This window comes from Somniosus microcephalus, chromosome 20 (assembly GCF_052327205.1).
Source record: "Somniosus microcephalus isolate GS21.2 chromosome 20, FLI_Smic_1.0, whole genome shotgun sequence".
NCBI lineage: Eukaryota > Metazoa > Chordata > Chondrichthyes > Squaliformes > Somniosidae > Somniosus > Somniosus microcephalus.
The window spans coordinates 76932011-76953150 of NC_141006.1; the positions used below are offsets into that span (position 1 = coordinate 76932011).

Sequence of the window (21140 nt, forward strand, 5' to 3'; positions counted from 1 at the left end):
CTATTGTCTCCCTGGCATTGATCCTTTAGTTTGCGCTGTCTGCAATCTAATCATTCTGATTTCCTTTCAGAAAAAAATATAACTCTGAGAAGTTTGGGTGAAACGCTCCTGATTTTTACTAAAGTTAATTGTTTGGGTAACACATTTAAGGACTTTTATTTTCAGCTCATTAATGTGGGAACAGAACACATTCTGTCTGACGCATCGAGTGCAGCCTAGTCAGACACAGTAGTCAGATACAGAGTAAAGTTCCCTCTACGCAACAATAGGCTTCAGCCCCTCACCCGAGAAGAGCATTCCTACTACATTCATGCGATCCCCGCCCCCCCCTCATTTTCTACACCAAACATTAGGAGTAAGACTATCAAGTTACTGCCAATTATGGTTGAATTATGAGCAATTTGATGCTGTGGGAAAATCCCCACCAGGACCTGGATTAAGCCCGCCCAAGCTCATTTCACATCGGACCCTACAGCCAGCAGACGGAGCAGATATCCATACCATCAATCTGGGCTGGATTCAAATCTAGTTTTCCAAAGCCAAAGGCCAGCGTCTAACCCACTGTATCACTCGGTCGCCAGTTTCATTTGTAATTTTAGAGAAATGGAATGTTTTTCCCCAAGAAATGGAGTGACCCGATCTGGTGGTGAATTAATCAGCAAAGGAAGGATGTGGACGTGTCATGTGATCTCAGGGACAATGACATCATGTAAGAAGCCACATCCTTGTTCGATTTTTACTGAACTGTTTATTTGTGTTTCAAAAAGAGTAATTAAAAGCCGTGCGTGATTTATATTACATTATCTCACATCTGTGGTTTTGAAAAATGATTCTCTCTTTGAAGTAGTGACATTGTTCTGATTCCAGCCTTCAAATGCTTCGCGTAGTTGCATCTTTCCAGCCTCACACATATTATCCCAACTCAACCGAAGGCACCCTTCTAGTCTAGCTCTTTCAATCTTGCTTTTCCTCCCTCTCCTGGATTATGGTTTTTCGATCTTGCCACTTTCCCACCTGATGTTCTCCGGCTCACCGGTTCCCTCACAGCTTGACTCTCCCCAAATTGGAGCAAATGATTAGTTGTAAGCAATTTAAAGTTAAGTTGCTAAAATTATGATGGACAACATGTTGTATAAATAAAAGACAACTCAGTGGCATTAGTTTACCAGTGAAGACAAGAGTTAACGCACGGTCTGTTAGTCATCAACATGCATTCTCTAGGCTGAAAGGTGAGAAAGACTTGCATTTATATAGCGCCTTTCACGACCACTGGACGTCCCAATGCGCTTTACAGCCAATGAAGTACTTTTGAAGTGCAGTCACTGTTGTAATGTAGGAAACGCGGCAGCCAATTGCGCACAGCAAGCTCCCACAAACAGCAATGTGATAATGACCAGATAATCTGTTTTAGTGATGTTGGTTGAGGGATAAATATTGGCCAGGACACCGGGGATAACTCCCCTGCTCGTCTTCGAAATAGTGCCGTGGGATCTTTTACGTCCACCTGAGAGAACAGACGGGGCCTCAGATTAACGTCTCATTCGAAAGACGGCACCTCCGACAGTGCAGCGCTCCCTCAGCACTGCCCTGGAGTGTCAGCCTAGAATTCTGTGCTCAAGTCCCTGGAGTGGGACTTGAACCCACAACCTCCTGACTCCGAGGGGCCTAGGGGGTGGCTGATGCTGTGGAACCATATTTCAGCAAGGTCTTCAGGAGAGCAGGAGGGGAGAACATTGAGAGATAGAGGAAGAAAAGAGCAAGTAAGCCTGTAAGTAACTTTCCTCAAATGTTATGTATGACAATAAATTTCAATTTTTTCTTGCATATTTGATTCATCTGCAAGATATGTACATTGTTCTTCAGCTGAAAGTCATTAACCCTGTATCTGGAATGGGAACAAGAAAGAACACAATACTCTCCGAGAGCAGTCTATTTCTCTGGAAATGTCGACAATTTTCACCTTATTTGTTCTTGGGATGTGAACAACACTGGAAAGATCACATTCTTGCATATTCCTAGTTGCCCTAAGATATTGTTTTACAACTGAGAGATTTGCCGAGGTCACTTCAGAGGGGAACTCTGAGTCAATCGTGTGGTATGGGACTGGAGTCACGTGTTGGCCAGACTGGGGAGGTCTAGCAGGATCCCACCTCTGAAGGACATTAGTTGGATGAGTTGGACTTTGACGACACTCTGTTAGCTTTTATGCTATTTTTTCTCCTCCCCCACCACAATGAAAAAGATTTAATGAAGCCAGTTTTACAACTAGCCACGGAGAGATTTGAACGTGCGACCTCTGGGTTACTGGTCTAGTAGCAAACATAAGAAATAGGAGCAGGAGGCCATTCAGCCACTCGAGCTTGCTCTGCCATTCAGTAAGATCATGGCTGATCTGATCTTGGGCTCAGCTCCATTTCCCTGCCCACTCCCCATAACCCATCACTCCCTTCAAAAATCTGTCTATCTCCATCTTAAATATATTCAATGACCCAGCCTCCACAGCTCTCTGGGGCACAGAATTCCACAGATTTATGACCCTCAGAGAAGAAATTCCTCCTCTTCTCCCTTTTAAATGGGCGACCCCTTATTTTGAAACTATGCCCCCTAGTTCTAGCTTCCCCCACGAGGGGAAACATCCTCTCAGCATCTACCCTGTCAAGCCCCCTCAGAATCTTATATGTTTCAATAAGATCACCTCTCATTCTTCTAAACTCCAATGAGTATAGGCCCAACCTGCTCAACCTTTCTTCATAAGGCAACCTCTTCATCTCAGGAATCAACCTCGTGAACCTTCTCTGAACTGGCTCCAATGCAATTATATCCCTCCTTAAATAAGGAGACCAAAACTGTACTCGGTACTCCAGGTGTGATCTCACCAATACCCTGTATAGTTGGAGCAGGACTTCCCTGCTTTTATACTCCATCCCCCTTGCAATAAAGGCCAACATTCCATTTGCCTTCCTGCCTCTATGCTGCCACACTCGGCCATCTTGATTAACATGGACCTTTTTTTCTCCCCACAATAGCAAAAAAAAAAGAAGAAAAAGTTGAATCGTTACCAATTGGTCGGATTCTTTGTGAGACCTTGCAGCCAATCACCTGTACCTTCAGAGCAATTCTTTGGTACCATTTCTGTGGAGTAATTCGAATGTACCGCCCCACAAAAGATGGGATAAAATTATTGCGAACGAGCTGTTGGTAGTTCACGTTTCCTTCAAAAACCTTTTTTGGAAAAAGGAAAATAAAAATAAAACACAGAACAAAGGTAGGTGGCCCAACCATTTGAAAGAGTATCAATACCAACGTGCAGCTGGAGATTATAACTCAGCATTGAATTATTAAGTAACATTCTAAATGGTGAGAAACTTTCAAATGTTGGTGTTCAGAGAGATTTGGGTGTCCTCGGGCAAGAAACACAGAGTTAGCGTGCAGGTACAGCAAGCAATAAGGAAGGCAAATGGCATGTTGGCCTTTATTGCAAGGGGGTTGGAGTATAAGAGTAAGGAAGTCTTACTACAATTGTACAGGACCTTGGTGAGACCACACCTGGAGTACTGGGCACAGTTTTGGTCTCCTTATCTAAGGAAGGATACACTTGCCTTAGAGGCGGTGCAACGAAGGTTCACTAGATTGATTCCTGGGATGAGAGGGCTGTCCTACGATGAGAGATTGTGTAGATTGGGCCGATACTCTCTGGAGTTTAGAAGAATGAGAGGTGATCTCATTGAAACATATAGGCCTAGAAATTCAGTAGTGCCCCATTTGGGGCGCCAGCCTCGCCAGGGCGCTAAAAGTAGCGCCCCGGAAGTAGTAGCGGCCGCCCGCCGGAAATTCACTTTGCACGCCCCAATGGGAAGCACGGTGTTACTGTAGGCGCCCCGCATCCCTCTTGGGGTGCTGCAGCTGAATATCGCTGCGCAACGTGCCGCAGCGCCACACGCTGTGGCACGGCGCACTGCGGTACTGCAGGCCTTCCTCCCCTTCTTAAAGGGGAGGGGCCTTGTGCAGCGCGATCGAGGATCGCGAGTGGCGGCAAAAGAGCCTGGCACCGAGGAGAAGTGCCGGGCTCTTGGAACGCAGTCGGCACTCCGCAGGGGGGGGGGGGGGGGCGGCTCAGGAGGCCGGGGACGGCAGCGCGGAGAGGTGCTGGCAGGCGGCCAGCAAAAAAAATGGCCACCCAGCACCTCTCCTTTAATTAGCGCCTCTACCGCCACTGGTAGGCCCCCCTGAACCGGTCGCAAATAGCGTCCGGCGTTAAAGCAGAGGGCGCAACTAAATATCGCGATCGGGGCGGTAGCGGGGTGCTGTGCACACCGATGACGTCATCGGTAGTGGCGCAGCAATAACGGCTAGCGCCGCCATTAGCGTCCCACTAAATTTAACGGGAGGCGTGGCCAGTGGCTTCCGACCCACTTAGCGCCCTCTTAAGGCGCTAACGGGTGGCGCAGCCCACTGAATTTCTAGGCCATAAGATTCTGAAGGGGATTGACAGGGTAGATGCTGAGAGGCTGTTTCCCCTGGCTGGAGAGTCTAGAACTAGGGGGCACAGTCTCAGGATAAGGGGTCGGCCATTTAAGACTGAGATGAGAAGGAATTTCTTCACTCAGAGGATTGTGAATCTTTGGAATTCTCTGCCCCAGAGGGCTGTGGATGCTGAGTCTTTGAGTATATTCAAGGCTGAGATCGATAGATTTTTGGACTCTAGGGGAATCAAGTGATATGGAGATCAGGCGGGAAAGTGGAGATGAGGTCGAAGATCTGCCGTGATCTTATTGAATGGTGAAGCAGGCTCGAGGGGCCGTGTGGCCGACTCCTGCTCCTATTTCTTATGCTCTTAAACAAGATGTACCTTGTCTTCCTTGTTATTCTTTCTCTTATAGATTCTCCAGGTTTTTCCATCTTTGCTGTAAGAGATCTTGTATGTCTTCACATAAAAGTTATAGCCATTGTTCGTGCTGCCTTTGGTCACAATCCCTGAAAGTATAGGTAGCGCAAAACACCCGCTAAATTACACAGGTAATGAAACATAATACACTGGAGAACTGTATTTAATTATATTTCTGGAGTCATTTGTAGTTGAGACACATTTTATATCTTTGCTCGAGATCCTTAGTTATCAACATTGTATTCTTCTCAAAACAATATTCAATGGTAAAATCCGTTTTCTCCCTTTGCCTCTCCTCCTCCAAGTGCAGGTGTGGTCTGTCCACACTAATGCTGGTGACCTCTGGTACATCAACCAAGTGACCCCATTTGTCCCAGTGTGATTCGGCATAGTATTTGAGCATTGTTCAGCTGTGGGTGCTATCATGGCTTAGCCTTATTCTGTCCTTGCCATGGGTTCAGACACACGCATTTCTAGCAGGGGGTCACTGAATAGTAATTAACAACTTGCATTTATATTGCACCTTAAAGGTAGGAAAACATTCCAATGAACTTCACAGGAGCGTTATTCGATAAAAGTTCACAGAGTCAAGTCAAAGAATGAGATATTAAGAGGGGCGATTAACAGCTGGGTCAAAGTGGTAGGTTTTACGGTTGACCCTGAAATGAGCTTCCGACCACATATCCGCAGCATAACAAAGACCGCCTACTTCCACCTCCGTAACATCGCCCGTCTCCGCCCCTGCCTCAGCTCATCCACTGCTGAAACCCTCATCCATGTCTTTGTTACCTCTAGACCTGACTATTCCAACGCACTCCTGGCTGGCCTCCCACATTCCACCCTACGTAAACTTGAGGTCATCCAAAACTCGGCTGCCCGTGTCCTAACTCGCACCAAGTCCCGTTCGCCCATCACCCCCTGTGCTCACTGACCTACATTGGCTCCCAGTTAACCAGCGCCTCGATTTCCAAATTTTCATCCTTGATTTCAAATCCCTCCATGGCCTCGCCCCTCCCTATCTCTGTAATCTCCTTCAGCCCCACAACCGCCCCTCACCCCCCGACCACCCCCCCGCCCCCGAGATATCTGCGCTCCTCTAATTCTGCCCTCTTGAGCATCCCTGATTATAAATTGCTCAACCTTTGGTGGCCGTGCCTTCAGCTGCCTGGGCCCTAAGCTCTGGAATTCCCTCCCTAAACCTCTCCGCCTCGCTACCTCTCTTTCCTCCTTTAAGATGCTCCTTAACACCTACCTCTTTGACCAAGCTTTTGGTCAGCTGCCCTAATTTATCCTGATGTGGCTTGGTGTCAAATTTTTTGTCTTAAAATACTCCTGTGCAGCGCCTTGGGACATTTTACTACATTAAAGGTGCTATATAAATACAAGTTGTTGTTGTTGTCTGAGAGAGAGAGATGAAGAAGCAGAGATGTTTAGGGAGGGTGAACTTAGGGCCTAGATGGCCGAATGGACAGGTGCCAATGGTGCTGGGGCAAAAGGGAGTGAGGGATGGGCAAGAGACCAGATTTCGGGGGAATGCAGAGTACTTGTCGAGTTGTAGGGCTGGAGGAGATTACAGAGAGGGGGAGGGTCGAGGGCATGAAGGGATTTAAAACGAAGATGAGATTTTTTAATGGATTTGTAGATGGATCAGGTGCCAATCAATGTCCCTTGTAATTTTTTTTTGGGTGCGCCGGCCCTTTAACTGGCTGCGCGGCCCATTCAATTTTTTGCGCATGCGCGGTTATTTACATCGAAAAGCCCGTGAGCGACCTGCGCGGGACCATCAGACTGCCGTGCGGCCACACGACCGTGCAGCTTAGTGGGAGCGTTGGTGCCAATGAAGATCAACGAACACAGGGGTGATCGGGATTCGGTGTGGGTTTGGATACGGGCAACGGAGTTGCGGATGAGCTCACGTTTATGCAGGATGGAAGGCCGGTGGAGAACATCAGAATACTCGAGTTTGGAGTTGACAAATCCATCGCTGGGGGTTTTCCCCGAGAATGGGCCGAGGCCCGGGTGGGGGCGGGCAATGTTACGGAGGTGGAATTAGGAAACAGTAAAGTTCAGCATGAGCCACTGGGCGGGGAGGGAGTGGGATCGATGGTGAGGGAACAGAGTTTGTGGGAAGGGGGAGGGGCAAAGACACTGGCTTCAGTCTTCCCAGTGGTCCCCTCCTGCCCCAGTTCAGGGGCGTTGAGGCTAACTGTGTCAGCCATGGCTCAGCTGGTAGTACACTCGCCTCTAAGAAAGTTGTGGATTCAAGTCTCACTCCAGAGACTTGAGCACAAAAATCTAGGCTGACGCTCCATTTCAGTGCTGCGGGAGTGCCGCACTGTCGGAGGTGCCGTCTTTCGGATGAGGCGTTAAACCGAGGCCCCCGTTTGCCCTCTCAGGTGGACGTAAAAGATCCCACGGCCACTATTTTGAAGAGCAGGGACATTCTCCCCGGTGTCCTGGCCAATATTTATCCCTCAATCAACATAACAAAAAACAAATTATCTGGTCATTATCACATTGCTGTTTGTGGGAGCTTGCTGTGCGCAAATTGGCTGCTGTGTTTCCCACATTACAACAGTGACTCCACTTCAAAAGTACTTCATTGGCTGTAAAGCGCTTTGAGATGTCCGGTGGTCGTGAAAGGCGCTAAAGAAATGCAAGTCTTTCTTTCTTTTCTAACTGTAGTTCTCCACTGCTAACGTGAATCTTTATGATTATAACAACTTGCATACAAACTGATAACTGAGGGAAGACACCAAGTTGTTTTGGAATTAATGTCTTCAAAGTTGATTTTAAAATTTAGTCCACTTGCAAAACAGCTGCCCGATGCTCAGTGGGTACAAGCACCACTTGGCATGGTACTAAACCACCCAAGGAGTTCTAAAGTTCGATCCTTGGGCTGTGCGAAGTTAGTTGTTCTCATCTGGCCTGGCAACAGGGACACTACAGTTGACCCAGCACAGCTACACCAGAGGAGAAAAGAAGAATTAGCTCGGGATCCCGTTCCTAATCACCAACCAGTGACCTGTGCGGGAAACTGCGCTGTGTGGATGTTAGGTGAGAGCAAAAAGACTTTCACGACATCCCAAAGCCCTTTACAGCCAAGTACTTTTGAAGTGTAGTCACTGTTGTAATGTAGGAAACACGGCAGCCAATTTGCACACAGCAAGCTCCCACAAACAGCAATGTGATAATGACCAGATAATCTGTTTTAGTGATGTTGATTGAGGGATAAATATTGGCCAGGACAACCTGTTCTGCTTGGAATAGTGGCCGTGGGATCTTTTACATCCACCCGCGTGGGACTTGAACCCATGACCTTCTGACTCAGAGGCGAGAGTGTGTGCTGCCCAGAGCCACAGGATTGACTTTGGCTGTGATGCACCCTATGGTTGAATATACAGCTGATGCTCACAGATTTATAAATGCCACTTTGTTGAGGCGCCAGAAGTTTAATGGCGCCATTGAACAATCTCCAGCATACGTCTGCACCTTCAGAAAAGACTGGGAGAAAACTGGGCTCGAGTGGGATGGCTGTCGGTGTAGGGACCGGGTGCTGGGGTTTGGATGATCAGCCATGATCTCGTTGAATGGTGGAGCAGGCTCGAAGGGCCGAATGGCCTTCTCCTGCTCCTAGTTTCTATGTTTCTATGGAAACAAAACTGAGCAAAATTTAATAACAATTTTAATATTTTTATTTTACTATATATATATATATATTTGTGTCAGCCGTGGCTCAGTGGGTAGCACACTCTCTCGCCTCCGAGTCAGAAGGTCGTGGGTTCAAGTCCCACTCCAGAGACTTGAGCACAAAAATCTAGGCTGACACTCCCAGTGCAGTGCTGAGGGAGTGCCGCACTGTCGGAGGGGCAGTACTGAGGGAGCGCCGCACTGTCGGAGGGGCAGTACTGAGGGAGCGCCGCACTGTCGGAGGGGCAGTACTGAGGGAGCGCCGCACTGTCGGAGGAGCAGTACTGAGGGAGCGCCGCACTGTCGGAGGGGCAGTACTGAGGGAGCGCCGCACTGTCGGAGGGGCAGTACTGAGGGAGCGCCGCACTGTCGGAGGGGCAGTACTGAGGGAGCGCCGCACTGTCGGAGGGGCAGTACTGAGGGAGCGCCGCACTGTCGGAGGGGCAGTACTGAGGGAGCGCCGCACTGTCGGAGGGGCAGTACTGAGGGAGCGCCGCACTGTCGGAGGGGCAGTACTGAGGGAGCGCCGCACTGTTGGAGGTGCCGTCTTTCGGATGAGAAGTTAAACTGAGGCCCCGCCTGCTCTCTCAGGTGGACGTAAAAGATCCCATGGCACTATTTTGAAGAAGAGCAGGGGAGTTATCCCCAGCATCCTGGCCAATATTTATCCCTCAATCAACATCACTAAAACAGATTATCTGGTCATTATCACATTGTTGTTTGTGGGAGCTTGCTGTGCGCAAATTGGCTGCCGCGTTTCCCACATTACAACAGTGACTACACTTCAAAAAGTACTTTATTGGCTGTGAAGCGCTTTGCGACGTCCGGTGGTCGCAAAAGGCGCTATAGAAATGCAAGTCTTTCTCTTCCAGTTCCTGTGACCAGAATACTTCTTCCTAAAAGATGTAGGCCTAGAAATTCACGATAGCTCCGTTTGGGGCGCCAGCCTCGCCCCGGAAGCATTCGCGGCCGCCCGCCGGAAATTCAGTTGGAGCGCCCCAGAGGGAAGCGCGGCGCTACTAGAGGCGCCCTGCATCCCTCTTGGGGCGCTGCAATTGAATATCGTAGCGCAACGTGCCGCAGCGCCACACGCTGCGGCACGTCGCGCTGCGGTACTGCAGGCCTTCCTCCCCTACTTAAAGGGGAGGGGCCTTGTTCTGCGCGATCTGGGTCCTAGCTGGGCCCTCGAGGATCGCGAGTGCCGGCAAAAGAGCCCGGCACCGAGGAGAAGTGTCAGGCTCTTGGAACGCAGCTGGTACTCTGCAGGGGGGGGGGATCAGGAGGCCGGGGACGGGAGCACAGAGGGGTGCTGGCAGGCGGCCAGCAACAAAAATGGCCGCCCCGCACCTCCTTTAATTTGCGCCTCTACCGCTGCAGGAAGGCCCCGCTGAACCGATCGCACACAGCGTCCGGCGGTAAATCAGGGGGCGCTTCCTAATATCTCGGCCGGGGCGTCAGCGGGGCGCTGCGCACACCGATGATGCCATCGGTATCGGTGCAGCACTAACGGCTAGCGCCACCATTAGCGTCCCGCTGAATTTAGCGGGAGGCGTGGCCAGTGGCTTCTGACCCACTTAGCGCCCTCTTAAGGTGCTAACGGGTGGCGCAGCCCACTGAATTTCTAGGCCGTAGTGTCTTTCAATCTTTAGTGTTTTGAATATCACCATTTCACTGCGAAGTCTATTCGCAAATCTCTGTACATGTTGCCTCAAACTAAATGGTTCACAAGCAACTGCTGGGCAAGTTTTGGTGTGTCACTGATTCTTCACCAAAACTATGCCATTCCACTGTCAATAATACCCCCACCCAATTACAGGAAACTCTTTTTTATCTGGCACCGACGAGACCGGCGTGGTGCCGGTTTATCAAAAAGTCCGGATTACAGAGATGTATAGTTAAAAGGTACGAGAGCTCCGTACACAGCAACAAATCCAGGCTTCCCTGTTGCTTAGCAACAGGTGCAGGCTCTCCGGCCACAGACCAAGCATCCCTGTTGCTTAGCAACAAGTGCAGGAACCCCAGTTACACAGCCACAGATCCAGGAACGGCCACGAATATGAAGTAAAACTTACCTGAACCTACTCCTGAATTTTTCCAGTTAACAGAGATTTCTGGTTATTTAGGTGCTGGTAAATCGAGAGTTTCCTGTACAAGTAATTCCAGGAATAATTAGCTCCCAGAAATTGCAATCTATTGTTGAGCTTTCTGAGTCACCCACGCTCCATTAAAGCACGAGTCTGATGAATGGTTTTTGGGGCATGCTGTGTTGTTATTTCATTGGTTATCCACCCACCTGCCACAGTGCTTCGAGTTTTGCCGGCAGTAACTTCTTAACTTTGGTAAAATGAGTGGATCAAAATCAGTTCAAAACACCATAGGGAAGAAAGTATGGAAAAAAAATCGCATTGTTGAACATATTGTCTGCTTCTCAGGTGCAGGTAACTGTGAAGCATTCCAATGGAGTTTGTCCTCCTTTTGACCCCAAACTACTTAATACTGCAACATCTTCCAGTAAACATTTGTGGTAGCTATGTTCCGGACAGCATGGAGAAGCAGAATGCTGCAAAAAAAAAAAACATGTCCGAATATTGAACAGTTTCCTGTGTCCGTTGCAATGATATGAATTCCGAGTAGGCTCCATAGGATTCTGCCGTACTGCAAGGCTGATTACTGCAGAAAGAGAATGTGGATTTTGTGGCAGGTCGATCTAGTTTTCGCGGCACAGTAGTAAATGTTCCAAACATATTTATGTGTTAATGAGCTACCAGTCCGAGACCGGCAGATGCAATTCAGAATCCTGTTGGAACTTCTGACTCCTGCCTGGAATGCATGCACGGGGAGAGCTATAGATTTAAATGTTTAAGAGAGCTGGAACATGATAAACCCTCATCGCTAAACATTCAAATTAAAATGAGGTAGATTTTTTTTTAAAAAGTCCAGGGATGCACAGCCTGAAGGGGCAGTGGGAGCAGAGTCAATGATAACTTTCAAAAGGATAACTACTTGAAGGGGAGAAATTTGCAGGGCTCTGGGGAAAGAGCGGGGGAGTGGGACTAATTGGAGCGCTCTTTCAAAGAGCCGGTACAGGCATGACGGGCCGAATGGCCTCCTTCTGTGCTGTGCGATTCTATTCTGTGAATCACCTGAACATTTTGCAAACCAGATTTGACATCGCATTACATTTACTCTCCGTACAAACAAATGCGGTGAAGACTATCCCCTCCGAGGAGTCTCGCTCCACACTACTCTGGAGTCAGGCTTGGTCCTGGTTCTGGATTTCCACTGCCAGGTTCACGTCGGTGTGCAGTGAAAAGCTCTTCACACCAATACGAAAACCTGCAGTGCCAATGCACTCTTAAAACAGCAACAAACTACAGGAAACTATCGATTTACCAGCACCTAAATAACCGGAAATCTCGGTTAACTGGCAAAATTCAGGAGTAGGTTCAGGTAACTTTTATTACTTGCCTTCCTCCATTTGTTGCTGTGCAAGGGTGTGGCTGCATCTGTTGCTAAGCTACAGAGACGCTTGCAACTTGTGGGCATTGTTCTGAACCTGTTGCTAAGCAACAGGGTTTGTTGCTTTATACGGAGCTCTGAGCTCCGTATCTTTTACTATAGCGTTCAGTTATCCGGAATTTTTGATGAACCGGCACCACGTCGGTCCCATCCGTGCCGGATAAAAAAAAGTTTCCTGTATCACATTCTGTTAAAGTACAGCTGACAGCATTTTCAAAAACAATAAAGCTCATTTAAACACAAAAGGGCTGATTTTTGCAAGTCCTCACTCCTGGTGCGGAGCCTCACTGCCGAAGCATGGATCGGCGCTCTGCAGCAGAGGTCAGTCCCTCTGACTCGCGGTACTTCTGACGTTCTGCTAATTGGGAGGGTTGATCTCCATGTCAGATTTGCCAATCAGTCCCGGGAACAAAAATCAGCCCTAAATTCCCATACACACGCAGACATTTCCAAAAAAAAAAAAATTGGATTAAATATGAGAATTCTACGATTCCTAGCATTAAAGCATTTAAGACAGACTTGCATTTCTACAGCGCCATTCACGACCACCGGACGTCCCACAGCGCTTTACAGCCAATGAAGTACTTTTGAAGTGTAGTCACTGTTGTAATATGGGAAACACGGCAGCCAATTTGGGCACAGCAAGCTTCCACAAACAGCAATGTGATAATGACCAGATAATCTGTTTTTAGTGATGTTGATTGAGGGATAAATATTGGCCCCAGGACAACAGGGAGAACTCCCCTGCTCTTCTTCGAAATAGTGCCCGGAGAGGGCAGACAGGGCCTCGGTTTAACGTCTCATCCGAAATTTACCAGAAAACGACAAAACACAAGCCTTTTATAAAAGAAAATAGTGTGAAAACAGCGGGAGCAAAGGGTTGCTGTAGAAGCAGAAACAGCTGAAGCAGTCTGTGAAACACAGGCAGTGCCCATTCTGCAGCCTTGGCTAAACTCCGTGGCTGATTGTGCGGCTGGGAAATAGCCAGTGCCTTGGTGGCGAGTGCAGATACTGGACCTAACCAAAATTGGAAATACAACAGACTATTTATAGTGCACACTAAACCCTCACAACAGCTGAACGGTCCAGAGAATCATTTTATGCATTCACGGTTATTGATAAATGTATCACTTTGTTAAGCACTTCAATACAGATAAAGGGGATACTGGGTGGCGGAGTGAGTTAGCACACTGTCCTTTCACCACTGAAGCCAGTCCAGGCATAGTGGGATGAAAACCTCTTCTCAATGCCAGCTGTAAGTGTTCTATGAGAACTTAGATTAGGCAGTTTAGAACCACTTCCTCGTGAGTGTGGGAACATGCCGTAACAGTTCCCATAACTTAGCACAACATTTATCCTGCTCAAGAGGATGTCTGGTGTGGAAAATAGGGGAAATAATTATGCATAAAACAATATTACAGCAGCGTACAGCAAAATTTACTCTGCATCTGGCTCACACTATGTGGCCTGGGAGGGTTCAACTTTTGCTCAGAAATGTAGCCTATAATTTGCTTAAAGAACCTGAATGTATAATATACTAACCGGTGATGTTCTTCCGTTCTCCAAAGTCTATTTGCAGCCATTCCTTCTCACTGGGTAAGCTCGCAGCCCAAGCCCATGGATGTCCTTTGCTGCTGGTCTGAGCTCTGTCAGGAGACCAGATAATCAACGCTCCAATGTTGTTCTTCTCTGTCCAAGATGATGAGGCAGTAAGGTGTCTGCTCTCAAGAACATCATCACAATCTAAGGAGAGTGAAAGAGATATCAAATTGGTAACCCTGAACCACCTCTCTCGACCCCTCCACTGTCTCTCAATTGTCAGACTGCTTGTCCGACATCCAGTACTGGAGGAGCAGGAATTTCCTCCAACTAAATATTGGGAATAACAACAGAAAATGCTGGAAAAACACAGCAGGTCAGGCAACATCCGTGGAGAGAAATTTGAGTTGACGTTTCGGGTCGAACCCTTCTTCAAAACATACCATTTGCCTTCTTAACCGCCTGCTGCACCTGCATGCTTACCTTCAGCGACTGGTGCACAAGGACTTCCAAAATATTAGGAAGACTGAAGCCATTTATTTCGGTCCCGGCCACAAACTCCGTTCCCTTGCCACTGACTCCATCCTTCTCCCTGGCAACTGTCTGAGGCTGTTCGCAACCTTGGTGTCATACCTGACCCAAACATAGAAAATAGGAGCAGGAGTAGGCCATTTGGCCCCTCCAGCCTGCTCCGCCATTCAATGCGATCATGGCTGATCATCCAAGTTCAGTACCCGGTCCCTGCTTTCTCCCCATACCCCTTGATCCCTTTAGCCTTAAGAAATATATCCAACTCCTTCTTGAATATATTTAATGAATTGGCCTCTACTGCCTTCTGTGGTAGAGAATTCCACAGGTTCACCACTCTCTGGGTGAAGAAATTCCTCCTCATTTCTGTCCTAAAAGGCCTACCCCTTATCCTTAGACTGTGACCCCTGGTTCTGGATTCCCCGACCATCGGGAACATCCTCCCTGCATCTAGTCTGTCCAGTCCTGCCAGAATTTTATAAGTTTCAATGAGATCCCCTCTCATTCTTCTAAACTCCAGCGAGTATAAGCCCAATCGACCCAATCTCTCCTCATACGTCATTCCTGCCATCCCAGGTATCAGCCTGGGGAATCTTCGCTGAACTCCTTCCATGGCAAGAATATCCTTCCTCAGATAAAGCGACCAAAACTGCACACAATACTCGAGATGTGGTCTCACCAAGGCCTTGTACAACTGCAGCAAGACATCCTTGTTCTTGCAGAGAGCAGCGAGGAGGAGCCCGGCTTCAAAACCGGCGGCAGTTGCGAGGCCCGACCACTCGGAGCAGCAGAGAGCAGCGAGGAGGAGCCCGGCTTCAAAACCGGCGGCAGTTGCGAGGCGTACCAAATCAACAGCAGAGGAGAGGGGTAAATAGTAATCAGTGTGTGACGTCACCAGGGAGCAGCTGGTGCAGTCGGGAGAGCAGGAGGCCAGTAACTCTTATATAGGTGGAGCTGTTGCTAAACCCGAAACACTACAGTGTAGTGTCTCCCACCCTTCCACCTCCTCTAACCTTTTAGGGGTTAGGGGAAGTTGAAAAGGTAGGTTCAATTTATTTTATTTCAGGAGCCTAACCTAGGTGGAAAAGGTTCCAGGACAGGAGGCGGCAGTGAAAATACAACACCAGAAAACAGGTAGGTGACTGGTTGGTGAGTACTTTCACAAACTTATTCTAAGTAGAATTCAATAATTAAGCTAAATCATAGTAAATAAAAAGGTCTTGTAAGGGTTAAGTCATGGAAGGGCAGCTCAGACCCGTGTCATGCTCCTCCTGTGCCATGTGGGAAATCAGGGACACTGTCCCTGACAACTATGTGTGCAGGAAGTGTGTCCAGCTGCAGCTCCTAGCGGACCGCATGGCGGCGCTGGAGCTGCGAATGGACTCACTCTGGAGCATACGCGATGCTGAGGATGTTGTGGATAGCACATTCAGTGAGTTGGTCACACCGCAGGTAAACGCTAGCTCAGACAGTAAATGGGTGACCAAAAGGCAGGGTAAAGGCAGGAAGGTAGTGCAGGAGTCACCTGCGGTCATCTCCCTCCAAAACAGGTTTACCGTTTTGGGTACTGTTGGGGGAGATGACTTATCAGGGGAAGGCACCAGCAGCCAGGTTCAGGGCACCATGACTGGCTCTGCTGCACAGAAGGGCGGGAAAAAGAGGGATAGGGCTATAGTGATAGGGGATTCAATTGTAAGGGGGATAGATAGGAGTTTCTGTGGCCGAGACCGAGACTCCAAGATGGTATGTTGCCTCCCTGGTGCAAGGGTCAAGGATGTCTCGGAGCGGGTGCAGAGCATTCTGAAGGGGGAGGGGGATCAGCCAGTTGTCGTGGTACATGTAGGTACCAACGATGTAGGTAAAAAGAGGGAGGAGGTCCTACAAGCTGAATTTAGGGAGTTAGGAGCTAAATTGAAAAGTAGGACCTCAAAGGTAGTAATCTCTGGATTGCTACCAGTGCCACGAGCTAATAAGTTTAGAGAGAGTAAGATAGATAAGCTAAATACGTGGCTTGAGCAGTGGTGCAAGGGAGAGGGATTTAAATTCTTGAGGCATTGGAACCAGTTCTTGGGGAGGAGTGACCTGTACCAAGGGGACGGTCTACACCTGAACTGTGAGGGAGCCGATGTCCTCGGGGTAATATTTTCTAGGGCGGTTCGGGAGGATTTAAACTAATTTGGCAGGGGGATGGGAACCTAGGTAGTGGAAAAGAGGGAAGTCATATGAAGTTAGAAATAGATGGTAGAAAGGTGAGAAGCAATAAGCAAAGGAGAGAAACACAAAGGGCCAAACTAATTCATAATGAGAGTGTGAAAAAAGCAAGCCTGAAGGCTTTGTATCTTAATGCTAGAAGCATTAGGAACAAGGTGGATGAATTAGTTGTGGAAATAGAGGTAAACAAGTATGATTTGATTGGGCTTACAGAAACGTGGCTGCAGGGTGGGCAAGGCTGGGAACTTAACATCCAGGGATATACAATATTTAGGAAGGATCGGCAAAAAGGTAGGGGAGGTGGGGTAGCATTGCTGGTAAAGGAGGGGATTAATGCAATGGAAAGGAAGGATATTAACTCGGATGAAACGGAATCTGTATGGGTAGAAATGAGAAATAGCAAGGGGAGGAAAACGTTAGTGGGTGTGATATATAGGCCTCCAAATAGTAATATGGAGGTGAGGGAAGGCATAAAAAGGGAAATTAGAGAAGCGTGCGATAAGAGCACAGCTGTCATCATGGGTGACTTTAATTTACATATTGATTGGACTACCCAAATTAGTAAAAATTCTGAGGAGGAGGAATTCCTGGAATGTTTTCGGGACGGTTATCTGGACCAATATGTCGAGGAGCCGACTCGAGATCAGGCCATTTTAGACTGGGTATTGTGCAATGAGAAGGGACTTATCAGCAATCTTCTTGTACGAGGCCCCTTGGGTCAGAGCGATCATAATATGATCGAGCTCTCAGTCGAGATGGAGAGTGAGGAAATTGAATCAGAGACTAAGGTCCAGAACTTAAATAAAGGGAATTACGAGGGTATGAGACGGGAATTGGGTAAGATTGATTGGGTGGTGTTTCTGGGGGGATTGACAGTGGATAGACAATGGCAAGCATTCAAAGATAGAATGGAAGAATTCCAGAACATGTTTATACCGGTTTGGCATAAAAATAAACCTAAAAAGGTGACTCAACCGTGGATAACGAGGGAAATTAGGGACAGCATAAAATCAAAAAAAAGGGCATATCAACTGGCAAAAAAAAGCACCAGACCGGAAGATTGGGGGCAGTACAGGATACAGCAAAAGAGGACAAAGGGATTAATCAGGAAGGGGAAAATAGAATACGAAAGTAAACTTGCAGCAAACATAAAGACAGACTGCAAAAGCTTTTATCGGTATATCAGGAGGAAAAGACTGGTAAAATCCCAAGTCGGTCCCTTGCAGTCCGATTCGGGAGAATATATAATGGAGAATAAGGAAATGGCAGACCAATTAAACTCATACTTTGGTTCTGTATTCACAAAGGAGGACACAAATAACCTCCCAGGAATATCGGCAAACATAGGGACTAATGAGAGGGAGGAGCTGACAGAAATTAGTATCTCTAGGGATATGGTGTTGGGTAAGTTGAGGGGACTGAAGGCCGACAAATCCCCGGGGCCTGATAAACTACATCCTAGGGTACTTAAGGAGGTGGCCCTGGAGATAGCAGATGCTCCAAGGATCATCTTCCGGAACTCCATTGACTCGGGAACAGTACCCGTGGATTGGAGGGTAGCTAATGTTACCCCAATATTTAAAAAGGGGGGTAGAGAGAAAGCAGGGAATTATAGACCAGTAAGCCTTACATCGGTTGTGGGCAAAATGCTAGAGTCCATTATTAAGGATAAAATAGCGGAGCACTTGACAAATGGGGAAAGGATCGGACAGAGTCAACATGGATTTACAAAGGGTAAATCGTGTTTGACTAATCTGCTGGAATTTTTTGAGGAAGTAACTGGTAAAATAGATGGGGGAGAGCCAGTGGATGTGCTGTACCTTGACTTCCAGAAAGCCTTCGATAAGGTTCCACACAAAAGATTATCATGCAAAATTAAGGCTCATGGAATTGGGGGCAAAGTATTAACGTGGATAGAGAACTGGCTGGCGGATAGAAAACAGAGAGTTGGAATAAACGGCTCGTTTTCGGAGTGGCAGGCAGTGACCAGCGGGGTGCCGCAAGGATCTGTCCTGGGACCCCAGCTGTTCACAATATATATAAATGATCTGGATCTGGGAATTGGATGCAATATTTCCAAATTCGCTGACGACACTAAACTAGGAGGAGGGGTGGGCTCTGATGAGGATGTCAGGAGGCTACAGTGCGATTTGGACAGGTTGGGGGAATGGGCGGATACGTGGCAGATGCACTATAATGTGGATAAATGCGAGGTTATCCACTTTGGGGGTAAAAACAGGAGGGTAGATTATTATCTAAATGGCAATAGATTGGGAGATGGGGAAGTGCAGAGGGACCTGGGTGTTCTTGTGCACCAGTCACTGAAGGAGAGCATGCAGGTGCAACAGGCGATTAAGAAGGCAAATGGTATGTTGGCCTTCATATCAAGGGGGTTCGAGTATAGGAATAGGGATACCTTACTACAGCTGTACAAGGTGCTGGTGAGACCGCATCTGGAGTATTGTGTACAGTTTTGGTCGCCCCATCTGTGGAAGGATGTTCTTGCCATGGAAAGAGTGCAACGGCGATTCACCAGGCTGATACCTGGAATGGCGGGAATGACCTACGAAGAGAGATTAAATAGTTTGGGCTTGTACTCACTGGAGTTTAGAAGATTGAGAGGGGATCTCATCGAAACATATAAAATTATGGCAGGCCTGGACAGGCTGAATTCAGAGAGAATGTTTCCAATGGCAGGGGAGCACAGAACCAGGGGCCACAGTCTAAAAATAGCGGGCAAATCATTTAAAACAGAGATGAGGAAGAATTTCTTCACTCAAAGAGTGGTGAGCCTGTGGAATTCCCTGCCACAGAGGGCTGTGAAGGCTAATTCAATAAATATTTTCAAGAGAGAATTGGATATATTTCTGAAGGCTAAGGGGATTAAGTGTTACGGAGAAAAGGCGGGGACGGGGTACTGAACTGGTAAGATCAGCTATGATCTCAGACGAAGATCAGCCATGATCTCATTGAATGGCGGAGCAGGCTCGAAGGGCCGAATGGCCTACTCCTGTTCCTATCTCTATGTTTCTATGTACTCAAACCCTCTCGCTATGAAGGACAACATACCATTTGCCTTCTTAACCGCCTGCTGCACCTGCATGCTTACCTTCAGCGACTGGTGCACAAGGACACCCAGGTCTCGTTGCACTTCCCCTTCTCCCAATCTATTGCCATTCAGATAATAATCTGCCTTCCTGTTTTTGACACCGAAGTGGATAACCTCGCATTTATCCATGTTATATTGCATCTGCCATGCTTCTGCCCAATCACCCAACCTGTCCAAATCATCCTGTAGTTTCTCAGCATCCTCCTCACAGCACACACGCCCACCCAGCTTTGTGTCATCTGCAAATTTGGAGATATTACATCTAGTTCCCTTGTCTAGATCATTAATATATATTGTGAATAGCTGGGGTCCAAGGACCGATCCCTGCGGTACCCTGCCTGCCACTCGGAAAAAGACCCGTTTATTCCAACTCTTTGCTTTCTATCTGCCAACCAGTTCTCTATCCAAGTCAATAGCTTGCCCCCAACCCCATGTGCCTTAACTTTACACGCTAATCTCTTGTGATGAGCTGCCGACCACATATCCGCACCATCACTAAGGCCGCCCATTTCCACCTCTGGAATATTGCCCGACTCTGGCCTTGCCTCAACTCATCTGCTGCTGAAACCCTCATCCATGCCTTTGTTACTTCTAGACTTGACTATTCCAATGCACTCCTGGCCGGCCTCTCACGTTCTACCCTCCGTAAACTTGAGGTCATATAAAACTCTGCTACTTCTGTTCTAACTCGCACCAAGTCCCGTTCGCCCATCACCCCTGGGCTCGCTGACCTACATTGGCTCCCGGTTAAGCAATGCCTCGATTTGAAAATTCTCATCCTTGTTTTCAAATCCCTCCATGGCCTCGCCCCTCCCTACCTCTGTAATTTCCTCCAGCCCCGCAACCCCCCCCGCGATATTTGCGCTCCTCCAATTCTGGCCTCTTGAGCATCCCCGATTTTAATCGCTCCACCATTGGCAGCCATGCCTTCAGCTGCCTAGGCCCTAAGCTCCGGAATTCCCTGCCTAAACCTCTCCGCTTCTCTACCTCGCTTTCCTCCTTTAAGACGCTCCTTAAAACCTACCTCTTTGACCAAGCTTATCAAATTTTGTTTGATATCGCTCCTGTGAAGCACCTTGGGACGTTTTACTATGTTAAAGGCGCTATATAAATGCAAATTCACATCCATCCTCAAATAACACCAACGTTACGTTTTAAAAGGAGAAATAAAGTCAATCATTTCATGCTGGTTTCCACTGACCCAGATTTGGGAATTTACAACTATCTGCCAACAATAGCAAATAACCTTTAATTGACCTTAGGATGTACATATTTACATCCTTAAAAAGGAACAGATCCCCTTAATCTCAGCTGAACTATAGCAGTAGAATAATACATGGTGCGTTACCAGTTGCTGTTACAATACAGGATATTATCGGACTTATACAATAGCAAAATACTGCAGAAGCTGGAAATCTGAAATAACTAACCCCGGCACCTTCATGTGCAAGCACAAGAGATGCAACACATGCCCTTTTACCTCCTCCCTTCCCACTGTCCAGGGCCCCAAACACCACTTCCAGGTGAAACAGCGATTTACTTGTACTTCTTGCAATTTAGTATACTGTATTCGCTGCTCACGATGCGGACTCCTCTACATTGGGGAGACCAAATGCAGATTGGGCGACTGCTTTACGGAACACCTCTGTTCAGTCCGTA

General features: G+C 47.8%; 1 protein-coding gene across 1 annotated transcript in view; it reads right to left on the bottom strand.

The window, feature by feature from the left end:
* Positions 1-21140, bottom strand: part of LOC147103449 (discoidin, CUB and LCCL domain-containing protein 1) — a 182166-nt gene that overhangs the window by 33617 nt on the left and 127409 nt on the right. The window contains exons 8-10 of the mRNA XM_085963041.1: positions 13637-13837; positions 4850-4974; positions 3060-3222 (exon numbers count right to left, since the gene is read on the bottom strand). Coding sequence (XP_085819167.1) covers positions 3060-3222; positions 4850-4974; positions 13637-13837 — 489 coding nt within the window. The remainder of the gene's footprint in view (positions 1-3059; positions 3223-4849; positions 4975-13636; positions 13838-21140) is intronic.